The sequence below is a fragment of the Centruroides sculpturatus genome, unplaced genomic scaffold (assembly GCF_000671375.1).
Source record: "Centruroides sculpturatus isolate CEXI.00-Female unplaced genomic scaffold, Cexi_2.0 scaffold150, whole genome shotgun sequence".
NCBI classification, from domain to species: Eukaryota; Metazoa; Arthropoda; class Arachnida; order Scorpiones; family Buthidae; genus Centruroides; species Centruroides sculpturatus.
In genome coordinates, this window is record NW_019384512.1 from 409,584 (window position 1) to 424,596 (window position 15,013).

At 27.3% G+C, this 15,013-nt stretch overlaps 2 protein-coding genes across 3 annotated transcripts in view; both read right to left on the reverse strand.

Annotated features, from left to right (window-relative positions):
* Positions 1-928: 928 nt before the first annotated feature.
* LOC111622454 lies at positions 929-1,648 on the reverse strand. Its single transcript, XM_023364825.1, has one exon. The coding sequence runs from the start codon at positions 1,614-1,616 to the stop codon at positions 1,071-1,073; it is 546 nt and encodes a 181-aa protein (XP_023220593.1). The 5' UTR covers positions 1,617-1,648; the 3' UTR covers positions 929-1,070.
* Positions 1,649-13,275: 11,627 nt separating this feature from the next.
* LOC111622461 overlaps positions 13,276-15,013 on the reverse strand; it is an 89,536-nt gene continuing 87,798 nt past the window's right edge. For both annotated transcript variants that reach the window (XM_023364836.1, XM_023364835.1), the window contains one exon: positions 13,276-13,982. In XM_023364836.1, the coding sequence (XP_023220604.1) occupies positions 13,418-13,963 (546 nt within the window). In that variant the 5' untranslated portion in view covers positions 13,964-13,982 and the 3' untranslated portion in view covers positions 13,276-13,417. The remainder of the gene's footprint in view (positions 13,983-15,013) is intronic.

The window sequence follows — 15,013 nt, forward strand, 5'->3', positions numbered from 1 at the left end:
TATTTTCTTTTCCACAGGGTAAATTATTAGGAAAATAATAAATACAACATTCGAAATAATAGTAAAAAAAATAAGAAAATTATCAAAAATATAATCTTAGATTTAATATTTTCAAGACATTTTAAAACCGTGCAATTCGACCTATTGTAAATAGCGATAAATTATACGTTTTTCTGCTTAACTTGCATGAAAAGCAATAGAGCTGAAACTCTGATTTCGCAACTTTCTCTCATTGGCTACTCAAAAAGATAATCATTATCATAGAAAAGAATCTCTCTTTTTTGTTAACGATATTTAATGTTCAATAATTCTAGTAAGAGCGTTCATAGTTTAAATAACTAATTTACAATATAATGCTTTTTAACCGATAAAATAGTTCATATTCTGCATTAGCTTATTCTTATAATCTATTTGTGAAGATTGAAAATTGTTAAGAAAATAAATATTTAATACATCCTTTGTATTATTTTTAAATTGTTAAATTTTATTACTACAATAATTTCTTTCTCATATCAAATTTTCTCAGACAATAATCAAATTTTATTTATAAAATAAATACAATATTTTATATGAATATAATCGAAATTATTTAAGATATTTAAAAGAGACGTCATCAATTTATTTTACACAATTAATTTCTAGAAGTGAATTATTGGAATAATAGAATAATTAAGATATATAAAAAGTCATTATAATTAATTTTAAAACATTTTATGCACGAGAATTTATTATAGAGTTGAAAATCGTATATTTATTATCATGAAGATTAAATTTTTTAATCATTTTAAAGATAAAACCAAATAGATTCGATTAATTTTATAAATATAATCTTTTAAAAAGAAAACTGTATAAAAATAATTTTTATCATTTTAAAATTTCACTAGATACTAGATTCCAAAATAAATAAATTTATCTAATATTCCATTTGATCATTATGTAGATATCATTACATTTTATTGAAAACCTACATCGATTGTATTATATGAATCTGTATGTAGACATAAATAGTTCGCATTAAAATATACTGCTTGAAACCCTTTCACATAAAATACAGTTTATTGCTAGAGAAATCACGAACTACATTCGCACGTATTTTGAATTGCAGATAAATTTGTATTCATATCAGGAGAATTTGTGTAGGGTAGATGATTGATGTTAGTTTTAACAGATTTGTAATCAATTAAAGATTCTAAACTGTCATTGCGGATGGGGGATGACTCTCGATGTGTTTTTGGACTGGAAGAACATATAAATGAATAATCTTCATCATTTTGATCTGGATTCAGAGGCAGCTGGATAAATCCATCACTGTTCATTCGTGGATATTCACTGGCTTCACTGTCAGAAAAGTTATATGAATGTCCTATGTCGTCTTTATCCATTCGACATTTGCTTTTGTATAGAAGAAACACGGTAAATAATGTGATGATGCTTCCTAGGGTGGCAGCTATTCTTACACCAGTCATGGCATCGTACGTTTGGTAATATTCGTTTGCTAGACGCATTCTTTCTTCTCTCGTCAAATGTCTGGTTGTTGTTTCCGTGCTAGCATTTTCTGAATTCGAGCCATTTTCGTGAGTTACTCCATTACTACTGCTTATATTATACTCCATCATTAAAGACCATTGTTCGTTCCTGAAAATACAATTATTTTAAATAAGAGAGCGAAATTATTTTATTTAATAAAAGCATATATTACTTATTAAAAATAAATAAATATTTTAAAATATACTTCGTAATAAAGTTTTAAAACGTTATAATTTTAAATATTTTTCCTCAATATAACCTAATACTAATCTGACTAATCATTTATAATTAATTCTGTCAAAATGTAGACATTTTTTACTGAAAGTCCGTAAATGAGAATAATTATTTAAATGTTAAATTACTTTTTACTTATATCAGATATAAAATTTTAAATATTATTTTATGTCTTATTAATTTCAAAATAATGCGTATGATCAAATAGCCCAATTAAATAGTTCAATATTTACACTGAAAGAATAAATAAAATTACTTGGTAACAAACAAAAATTTTTAATGAAACTTTATTCAATATATAAAAACATTGAAATTAAATTTAAATATTATATTTATGAAAAATATATAGAAATGAGCAAAATGATATCGTTTAAACGAATAAAATACAGTAGAACCTCTATTATCCGGACCTCCATTATCCGGATTTTCGATTATCCGGATTGTTCAAAATAAACAAAAATTTTACGAATTTGCTGATTTGCACTGGAATGCATAACTTTTTTTGTTTCAACAACGTCTCACCCAGCACAGTGGTCGTAAACTCTTAAATATATTTTACGTAGTAATAAAAAACTTGATATACGTATTTATAAATAATTTATATTCAAATTACATCAATTCTTTGACCAAGGGCGGCGTAAGGCATGGACGACGTGGACTGCGAGGCATAGGCCACCGCCTATGCCTCGCGGTCCGAAGGGCCTCGCGCCTCGAAGGTTTATGCATTACTTAAAAGCCGCGAACGCGACGAAAAAATTTTACTCGTCATAAAACGATAAATAGTTTGTCAAATTTTTATTCATAAAAATGCAGTTTCAACTGCTTTTTATTTTATAAAATCCGTCTTCTTGCGCCACCAGAGGGCCTTTTAAACAATAGGTAGTCTGTTAGCGTTGGTCAGTAGTAGTCCAAATTCAATACGAACGTTTGTTTCTTGAAAATTTGATCACGATTTAAATACAGTATTTACTTTTAATATTACCGATATGTCATCGAAAAGAAAACGTGTTATATTATCATTAAAAGACAAATTAAAGTATTTGTTTCGATTATCCGGATTTTTCCTTATCCGGACTACCTTCATCCCCAATTAGTCCGGATAATCGAGGTTCTACTGTATAATACAATTTGTTATATATAAGATATCAAAAGTATTATTGAAAATTTTGAAAATGAAGCTTTTACTTGAACCTGAACAATGATCAGCAACCATATAGCTTCTGCACAAAACAAAATAAAATAACAATAAAATATCGTTTTTAATAACAAGAATAAAAATTTACAAATTTCGTACAAATTTATAAAAAAGTGTACACAAATTTACAAATATCCGTATATTTTTTCCATATAAAACGAATAATGCTGTTTTGTAATTTGCCATTTTATGCAACATCTCGATTTTATAAAATCCACAACCGTTTTCGTTTAATGTAAAACATACGAGAATATAATTTAAATAGTTAACTCTGAACAACGGCCACAGACGGAAACGTAACACATGACTGTTAATTTGAAAGTCATTTTGAATGCATTTTTGTTCAAAACAAAAATTTCCTTAGGAAAATGAGAGTTGCCCATTACTGGAGGTTCGACTATATTTGCATTTCATAAATCTACTTGTTTGAATTTGAAGTAATAAAATATGTGATATGTGAACAATGTAATTAAATTTAAACTGTTTCAATATTTTTATTTAAAAAAAAGGACGAATGTTTTAGACAAACTATAAATCCATAGAAATTTTTCAATGGTTAATTTATAGGCCTATAATTTGAAAAAAAGAAGATTCTATTGACACAGTTTTCGATAATAACATTATCAGTGTAACATATTTTGTTTAGAAATATTAATATTTTTTAGTATAAAATACTTTATGGAAATATTCTATATTAAAAAATTCTCGAAGAAAATCATATCAAAACTTTTTAAAGTTTTCATATTTAATAATTTCCAACAACATTTTACGAACCTTTAAAGCACCAATTAAAGAAGTTGAAAACTAGATTTTGTCTTGAAACATTTATTCATTATCTCAACAAACAAAAAGACTTGAAAATGTTTTAACTAAAAATTATGACATAAACATTAATTATTTATTTTATACAAAAATTATAAATTATTTTTACTGTTAAACAATAAAGCAAAATTTTTTCACAGTTTATACTAATTATTATATAGATATTTATTTATAAAATACTTCGCCGCTGAAATATATAATTTCAAAATTTAAAGTTAAATACATATATTTTAAGATAAATTACATAAATAAAGAGCAAATAAATATAGAAATTGATAAGTAAATCATTAAATAATTTACTTACATTCTTGTTATTTAAGTAAATTAGTTAATAAACGCTATTCTAACAATCCATCAGAATAAAAATATTACCTATCTAAAAAACATATTTTTAATTTGTAATATTAAGTAGTATGAAAGGAAATCAATTCTGAGAAAAACAGGCAATTATATTATGAATGACACCAACATTTATCTAACAAGATACGTATGTAATTTTTTTTTAAATTATCAAAATGTTTGAAAGTAATAATTGGAAAAAATGAAAGCTGACAGCTAAGAAACAGCGAGTCAGCACAGAAGGAAAGCTGTTGAAATGAAAGCTTCTTCCATCTGCCTGATTATTGATCGTTTTCCGAATATATCCTAGCAACAAGACAACATATTAGAAAGCATCAACAGGTGAAGGTAAAGTCAAATTGATATTTTATTCAATCAAGAGAACAATTTTGTATTAAATCAATTATGATTAGTGTTAAATAAAGAACAAAGCAGTATAATATATACATTAGGTACGGCCTTCTTAACTTTTACAATAATATAATATATACATTTGAATACATTAATGAAGTGTTTAACAAATCACAGAATCGAATCATTTCTGATTAAAAGCATAAATTTATAAAAATAAAAATAAAAATTTTCAAAATAAAACAAATGAACTGAAAATTAAAATATATTAATACGTGTATAAACATAACTAGGATTAATTGGCAGAAAACTTCCATAATAATAGAAAAGAGAAATAAAAAAATAAACTCAAAGTATAGCAATATGATATTTTAAAACAAAGTGAAAATAAATAAGTATTAATACAAGTCGACTCCCCTATAACACTGTTGATTTTTCTGTTTTATATCAATTCCATGTTGAACGAGTCACTTAGATTTTACAAATACGTGAGTCGTTCACAGCCCGGCACACGTATTTGTAAAATCTAAATGACTCGTACAGCATGGAATTCATATAAAACGGAAAAATCAACAGTGTTATAGGGGGTCGACTGTATAATACAAAATTTATGAAGATAATTATTTTACTGTAATTCTTAAATATCAATTTTAATGATCTTTAGATTCTTTAAAAAAAATTATATTGAAAATACTATATGTGATTTCAAAGAAAATGTAATGGAATAGGTGTTACTGATTTTATCAAAGAAATAATTTTATATAAAAATTTCAATTCCGAAAAATATTTTCGGTAATAACGTCATATTCAATTTTTGTGAAATTTTATCATAAAAATAAAAATAGTAATAGAAGTACTATATTCCAATTGTATCAGTTAATATAATATAGATTTCTAGATTGCATTTAAGACTTACTATTAAATCACAGAAAACGTCAAAGATGCAAATATTGCAAATATCTTGTAAAAGTAATTAAATTAAGTAATATAAGAGTTAAAAATAATTAAAATGTATGAAAAATGATACTCAGTCTTCTCTTTCTATTCAAATCTCAAATATGAATAGAATACTTTAAAAACAGTCAGCTATTTTTTACATTCACTTTAAAATTAGATTAAAAATACAACATAATTAACGAAGTACACGATTTAGCAATTAAGTTTCAGGACCGAATCATCAAAAGCATGTAAAAACCTCGATATTTGTAATAGCTGATTGCTCCTCTTCACAAACTCAACCATTTATTCTTTATTGTTCATACGTAATCGCGTCAAAGTTTTTATATTGTGCAAAAATTGTCTTGCTTGTAATAGTAGTAAATCGAAGATTATATTATTGAAATCCACTGCAACTATATAGTATAAACCATTTAAAATGAGGTAAAAGTAATAATATCATCATTTGATTATTATTTAAATTTTCAGTATTAATTTTTAATGACTATTATTCATGCTTAATATTGTGCAGATTAAAGCTATTGTGCAAACAATTGTATTTGTAAAGGAGGAACAGAAAATATATGTTAAATGTTCATTAATTTCATTCGCATGGCGTCCTCTTTACAGAGGGTTGCAGTTGATGGACATTTCTCCACTCTTCACGGTTGTAGGCTTTTCCCAAGCTTGAGCCAATCCATTTTTGATGTCCTGCTACGTTAACCTAGGTCTTCTCTTTCTCCGTCTGCCCTCCACCATTCCTTGAACTGCAATTTCCATTAGTTTTCTTGAGGATCTACTTATATGCCACCATATGCTGTTTTTCTTCTCTGGATGCTGACCATCAGGTTTCTTTCCATTTCAAATCTACTCATAACCTCCCCATTAGTTATTCTATCTATCCAACTAATTCGTTCCACTCTTCTAACATACCACATCTCAAAAAAAAAATTTATCCTATTAACTGCCTCTTGGTTTATTGTCTACGACTCGTATCCGTATGTAACCACAATCCAAACCATTGTTTTAAGTTTTTTTTTCAATTTTTTGCATACATTTCTATCTCTTAATACTGAGGATATTTGTGCGAAAGCAGCTTCGGCCTTTTTTATTCTGTTTTTAATTTCATAATTATACCTGTTAAATGTTATTGTTGGGAAAAGTGCAACTGAAATCTACTGTTGAAACAAGAGCACAGTAATGATGCGTCGTCAGGCCCATGTTTTTACTGATTTGACAGATTTCAGATCAGATGTGAGGATCTTGATGATAAACTCTTCGACTGCTAACAGTTCAAATTCAAAAAATGACTGAAAAATTTGTGAATTGCTTCTTTAAATTTTTAGATGACTTTCATGATGAAATAACAGGTTATCATTAACAAAGAAACTGTTAGTAAAATTTCGAATTACAGGGAATGTTTCTTACAGCAAGACCATTTCGAAGTGTTAATTAAAAACAATTGGCATAGGATTACAGACTTGTCTTCTTATTTATCTTCTGAATTATCCTCTTATCTCCTGATAACTCTCTCATGAGTTATTTATTTCTTTCCAAAATCCTACCAAAAAAGTCTGTTTTAAGATATAAAAATTATTAAATGTAACTTAGGAATCAGTAGAGTTAAATTTAAACATACTGAAAAATGTTTCGAATATTATTATGAGTACTCCAAAAAGATGCAGTTTCTCGATATCAACACGAACATTATTAAAACTTTTATCAATTTATTTTATAAATATAATTTAAAATTAAAAAAATTATTATTACAGATAATAATAAATAACTTTAAAGATAAGATAATTTCTAAATATCACTCTCCATTACAGTTTGGTTTTAATTTAGCTTTTTTGGTTTAGTGATCAATTTTGAAAGTGATTTGGTAGTCTAATTGATTTATATAATGCATTATTTTGATTTTAATGCATCTAGACATAAAATCGTGCAAAATGAAACAACATAAATCACAACAGCATTGTACATAACATCATAATCAATAAGTTATTAAAAGTAAAATTGTCTTTTTTTTTCCTTTTTTGTAATGACTTTAAATATCTAAATATTTATTTTCAAAATAATTCTGGTAACAATTAAGAAGAAACTTATTTTCTTTCTAACTTTTTTTAATTTTTATAATATAATCCAGATTCTGAACCCATGAAGTGAATTTTTACATTCTCAACAGTTTTTATTAAATGACATTTTTTGAAGAAACTACATGATTAACTGTCCAAGTTTATCCGGGACTGTGAACTGTGTGTTCTTTGCCCAGATAATACACATCTTAGATAAAATATGCTCGAAACATCATAATTCCTATATATCACAATTGGATTGTTAACAATTACGAGGTAAAAAATATCCAAAAATATAAAATTTTTGAACCAGCTTCTGTTATATAAATCTAAAGAAATGTTTAATTCGAGCAATTGTTCCGATTTTGAGTATTGTTTTTTTTTTTCAAGAATGCGATGGCTAGTTTATATTGTCAACATGCAAATTATCGTGTAATGATAATAAAATGACGACAAATAATTTTTATTGTAGCAAGCCAGACTTGAATGATTATACATCTTTTTAATCTTTGTTTGTACTACAAAATTCGAAACAATAACTCTATATACACAAATATACAAATAAAATTAAAGTACACTATATAGATAGCTCAGCAAATATATTAAAACAAACTTTTCATGTCACCAAAATATAAATTTTCGTCTACAAGTACGTATCTTCTAATATCAGAACTTATTACAGATAATGCTACAGAGTTTCACAGAAAACAATTTTTCATTTTATTTAATATACCTGGACACATACATAATATTGCGTTTCGGACTCTTTAGTCCCTCCTCAGCAGGTATTTTTGTAGAATATTCTATATAAATTAAAACAATAAAATAATTTTAAAATTACATTTAACATTTCCCGACAAGCTTATTTATTTATACACAGTAATAAAATTCTTACAATTTTCAGACTTTTTTCTTTCGTTTTTAACAGTATAATAAGTCCTGATATTAGAAGATACGTACTGTACTTGTAGACGAAAACTTATATTTTAGTGACATTGAGGCATGTTAATTTTCATGCCACCTTTTATCTATTTTGAAAGTGCCTGGAAGAATCAAATCCGTGAAGCAGAAACTGCCTCGAACTCGATATGAAATTCATCAGCAGTTCTGCAACCATTCGGAAGAAATAGCAAGAGAATTAAGAGAATAGATAAGAGAATTAACGTTTAATTCACATTTATATTGTGAAATAGAAAAATTTAATTGGGGAATGTTGATTCAGTCCATTTTTTCATTTGTGCATTATTAAACAAAATCAAATAACCGAAAAGTAAAATTAATTTATTACGTACTTTTTGACTTTACACTACTTTTGACTTTATAAGTAGAATCATATTTTTTTCCAATGCATTATTTTAACAAATTCTTTAGTCAATTCTATTTCTAAAGGGAAATATATCCCTGTTTTCAAAATCAAACTGAAGACAGAGAAACTCAATAAATATTAATAGTTCTACTGTTATATTAGAAGGATTAACTCTCCAGTAGCCGAATGGATAAAACCACTGAACACTAGTATTTCGTAGTGGGTCAGAGGTGCCCATTTCTTAATCACCAAGAAAACCCCAAATTTCATCAACAAGCAAAAAAAATTATGACTTCTAGCTAACCTATTCTGTAAATATAAGAGAAACTAATGAACGATATTTGTCTGTTGTCCATGCAACCTCATCGTATGTTGACCAAAACTGCATTCCTTGTTTTCGAGGACAAGTTAGCCCGAATGTAACCAGTGCCATCTTATGGGAGCGCTAATACGACATGGTTTCATAGAGTTTGAAACTTCTTGTATCTAATCTAGTTTCTTCGTAATTATTATCAGAAATACAGTACTTTGAAAATAAAAAAAATTTATAGCTTGTAGTCCCCCCCTTTTGATAGGCTGTTGGCGCCAACGTCGTGGGTCGCACCTTGCAAGAGTTGGCCAGATGGAATTTTCCAAGTTTTATTCACGTATATAACGCCAAAATAGAAGCCAGTTTTCCATAGAAAGTCCTCCCGGGTGGCATTCCTCCTCAATAGGATAAAACAATAAAACAAAACGCTTATATGGTAACTACTATTGTAATTATGATTTAGTTAAATGGATTGTGCTTAGCACTACAGTTATCATTATTATTCAGTTTGATTACTGAAATTTTATATGCTATAATATAGCTACATAGTTGATATTTGCAAAAATCTTTAAAGTTGTTATATTTCGTACCTCATATAAAAAATTTTTATATGAGGTACAAAATATTTACCGTTGTTTCATTCTGATATTTATAACTTAGTGTGTTCTTTATAATTGAAAATATAATTCAGATTTAGAGAAGCTGTATCTGAAGTATTATTCCTGTTTTTCTAATTGTAAGAGATGATCCATATATAGGGGAGACCGGGGCAACTTCGGCATGCGGGGCAAGTTTGTCAAGCGCTTTTTTTTAAAAACAAATTAAAAGGAGACGTTGGTTATAGGTTAGGCAGTTGAGTTTTATTGGTGGCTTGTTGAGTGTAGTGTTTTTATTGTTCTCCAACNTATCAAAATTTATTTATTCAAAACGTTTTAAGATTTAAAATATTATTATTGATATTTAAAAATAATCAGTTTCGGTACTCTTTAATATCCTTCAATAATTTCTATCGTTGAATCTTAACAAAAAATAAAAACTGAACCCAGAGAAACTAAAAAGAACTAAAATAATATTTTCCCTGGCATAAAAGTTATTGATTCCATCATATCTTCTGACTACGAACAAGTAGGGCACTTTTAGATAGTATACTATCTAACATATTAGGCTATAAATTATAGAAATAAATGGGCCTTACCATCTGTGCCATCTAAAAATATTTTGCAAAGGGAAAAAATGCATTTAGAAATGTTTGTTGTTTTCGTAAATTTTTCATCAGATTTTTTAAATTATAATTATTCCATCAGGAAAGTCATTGACAAGTGTAGCTCTATGTGTGAGTGACGTATCGTCCATGAAGATGTAATTTGCATCCATAGCACTTCGGAAAAGTCTCGCATGGAGTTCCGAATCTTCATCTTTGTACCTTCTTGCAGTCATGGATTCACAGTCAATAAACGTAGAACATTAAGCATAATGCCACTCCAGTTCATTAATTAACACCATTTGCAAACTAGTCTCTTTTCACGACGATCTTAGCATTGTATCGGTTCTCCGTTTTCTCCAGATTCTACGAAAATCATTCTATAGTCTGTAAAGTACCTGAACTCATAAGAGAATAAAACATTGTTCTATTCATTCATAGTCCAATGTCGATGTTCTTGACACATTTAAACAGACTTTACTGTGTACAGGAGTCAATGAAACGCAACAGACTGGGCGTCTAGTAAAAAACAACCACTTGCCCGAAGCCTCTTTAAACAGTTTGTCGTGAAACTCTAACACCGGTTGCCGGTGACTGCAGATTCCACCAGACATTCTTCTCTTACGACGCGCTGTTAACGTCAAATAGCGTCCTGTTGAGGGATGGTATCTATTGAATGTTCACTTCCTTGTTAATATGAAACTGATTCTTTAAAATCTGGATATTTCAATACTAAATGTGCCGCAGAACGTCATATAACTTGGGCTATATTTCACATCTGGACATATCAATCTGCTACTGGCCTGCTTCTGACTTTCCACTAATTCTCCCTTTCAAAAAATCTTCTACGTGGCGCCATTCTAGCATTATCACTATCAGTATCACACAGTAAAACAATAAAAAGTTCAATGGTTAAACCGCAACAGAAATAATTTTACGCTGCAGATGTTTTTAGGGAGGCTGCATAAATTAGGGAAATTTTGCATAAATTTATGCTTATTAATAGAATATTCGACTATATCCTAAGTATTTTTATTTTTAGTATTTTCTGCTTAGTTTTCTCATTTGTGCTTTATCTGTGGATTAGACGGTTATGCTTATTTCATAGTATAGTGTTTGTGGATTTTTTTCACAAAGTGATAATATTTTGTTTCTCAATCATTTATAAAGAAATAGTATATTGACAAATTGAATACTTAATTAACGGAATGCTTAGCGAATATATTAAGTGAGAATCTTAATACAATCAATTCAATAATATCGGAAAAATAAATATTTATTTCTCACGTTTGACATTTTTGTCATAAAATGTTAAATTAATATTTAAAGACAGTTTGTTCAATTACAAATTATTCTAGCAAAACGAATATTCTTTCAACACATCATGAAATTCTGAAATTAAATTCTGAAGAAAATAACGAAAATTAAATTTTCAATTTATGAGAAGTTTTTGTAGTTTTGGAAGTGATGATATAGGCCAAATTCTAATTGTCAGTTAACAGGAGAAAAGTACATTTGAGAAAAGTTTCTGACACGACGTAATTTACTTTTGTTTATAATTATTTAACAAGAATTTATTTCCTTTCCGATAAATCTCGGACTATCGAAATCAATGCTTTGTTTATCAAAAACACGAAAATTGGGATTTGTATCAAAAATATATGTTGTAATTTTTATGTTATCTTGTGAAAGAAAAATACGTGATGTCATCATTATAGTATAATTAAAAGTATAAATTCAACCTGTAGTTTTTGAAATATTTAATTTGATGTAACAAATATCATATAATTAGTAGTTTAATATTAAAACAGGTCGACCTCTAAGAAGTTAAAAATAATAAAGGTAACATATTAATAGCGCAGAGACAAATAAAAATTTTAATAACGGATATATTTTGCTAAAACTTAAATATTGTAATTGGAGTTTTTCAAATACAAGATTTCTTTATTTATATTTAAAAAATTAAGCATAAAATTATTTTTATTTCAATGAAATCAACAGGATTTTGATAATTTATTTTATATGCGAAAGTAAGTTGTAAAATTTAAGATTATTTTCTTTTCCACAGGGTAAATTATTAGGAAAATAATAAATACAACATTCGAAATAATAGTAAAAAAAATAAGAAAATTATCAAAAATATAATCTTAGATTTAATATTTTCAAGACATTTTAAAACCGTGCAATTCGACCTATTGTAAATAGCGATAAATTATACGTTTTTCTGCTTAACTTGCATGAAAAGCAATAGAGCTGAAACTCTGATTTCGCAACTTTCTCTCATTGGCTACTCAAAAAGATAATCATTATCATAGAAAAGAATCTCTCTTTTTTGTTAACGATATTTAATGTTCAATAATTCTAGTAAGAGCGTTCATAGTTTAAATAACTAATTTACAATATAATGCTTTTTAACCGATAAAATAGTTCATATTCTGCATTAGCTTATTCTTATAATCTATTTGTGAAGATTGAAAATTGTTAAGAAAATAAATATTTAATACATCCTTTGTATTATTTTTAAATTGTTAAATTTTATTACTACAATAATTTCTTTCTCATATCAAATTTTCTCAGACAATAATCAAATTTTATTTATAAAATAAATACAATATTTTATATGAATATAATCGAAATTATTTAAGATATTTAAAAGAGACGTCATCAATTTATTTTACACAATTAATTTCTAGAAGTGAATTATTGGAATAATAGAATAATTAAGATATATAAAAAGTCATTATAATTAATTTTAAAACATTTTATGCACGAGAATTTATTATAGAGTTGAAAATCGTATATTTATTATCATGAAGATTAAATTTTTTAATCATTTTAAAGATAAAACCAAATAGATTCGATTAATTTTATAAATATAATCTTTTAAAAAGAAAACTGTATAAAAATAATTTTTATCATTTTAAAATTTCACTAGATACTAGATTCCAAAATAAATAAATTTATCTAATATTCCATTTGATCATTATGTAGATATCATTACATTTTATTGAAAACCTACATCGATTGTATTATATGAATCTGTATGTAGACATAAATAGTTCGCATTAAAATATACTGCTTGAAACCCTTTCACATAAAATACAGTTTATTGCTAGAGAAATCACGAACTACATTCGCACGTATTTTGAATTGCAGATAAATTTGTATTCATATCAGGAGAATTTGTGTAGGGTAGATGATTGATGTTAGTTTTAACAGATTTGTAATCAATTAAAGATTCTAAACTGTCATTGCGGATGGGGGATGACTCTCGATGTGTTTTTGGACTGGAAGAACATATAAATGAATAATCTTCATCATTTTGATCTGGATTCAGAGGCAGCTGGATAAATCCATCACTGTTCATTCGTGGATATTCACTGGCTTCACTGTCAGAAAAGTTATATGAATGTCCTATGTCGTCTTTATCCATTCGACATTTGCTTTTGTATAGAAGAAACACGGTAAATAATGTGATGATGCTTCCTAGGGTGGCAGCTATTCTTACACCAGTCATGGCATCGTACGTTTGGTAATATTCGTTTGCTAGACGCATTCTTTCTTCTCTCGTCAAATGTCTGGTTGTTGTTTCCGTGCTAGCATTTTCTGAATTCGAGCCATTTTCGTGAGTTACTCCATTACTACTGCTTATATTATACTCCATCATTAAAGACCATTGTTCGTTCCTGAAAATACAATTATTTTAAATAAGAGAGCGAAATTATTTTATTTAATAAAAGCATATATTACTTATTAAAAATAAATAAATATTTTAAAATATACTTCGTAATAAAGTTTTAAAACGTTATAATTTTAAATATTTTTCCTCAATATAACCTAATACTAATCTGACTAATCATTTATAATTAATTCTGTCAAAATGTAGACATTTTTTACTGAAAGTCCGTAAATGAGAATAATTATTTAAATGTTAAATTACTTTTTACTTATATCAGATATAAAATTTTAAATATTATTTTATGTCTTATTAATTTCAAAATAATGCGTATGATCAAATAGCCCAATTAAATAGTTCAATATTTACACTGAAAGAATAAATAAAATTACTTGGTAACAAACAAAAATTTTTAATGAAACTTTATTCAATATATAAAAACATTGAAATTAAATTTAAATATTATATTTATGAAAAATATATAGAAATGAGCAAAATGATATCGTTTAAACGAATAAAATACAGTAGAACCTCTATTATCCGGACCTCCATTATCCGGATTTTCGATTATCCGGATTGTTCAAAATAAACAAAAATTTTACGAATTTGCTGATTTGCACTGGAATGCATAACTTTTTTTGTTTCAACAACGTCTCACCCAGCACAGTGGTCGTAAACTCTTAAATATATTTTACGTAGTAATAAAAAACTTGATATACGTATTTATAAATAATTTATATTCAAATTACATCAATTCTTTGACCAAGGGCGGCGTAAGGCATGGACGACGTGGACTGCGAGGCATAGGCCACCGCCTATGCCTCGCGGTCCGAAGGGCCTCGCGCCTGGAAGGTTTATGCATTACTTAAAAGCCGCAAACGCGACGAAAAAATTTTACTCGTCATAAAACGATAACTAGTTTGTCAAATTTTTATTTATAAAAATGCAGTTTCAACTGCTTTTTATTTTATAAAATCCGTCTTCTTGCGCCACCAGAGGGCCTTTTAAACAATAGGTAGTCTGTTAGCGTTGGTCAGTAGT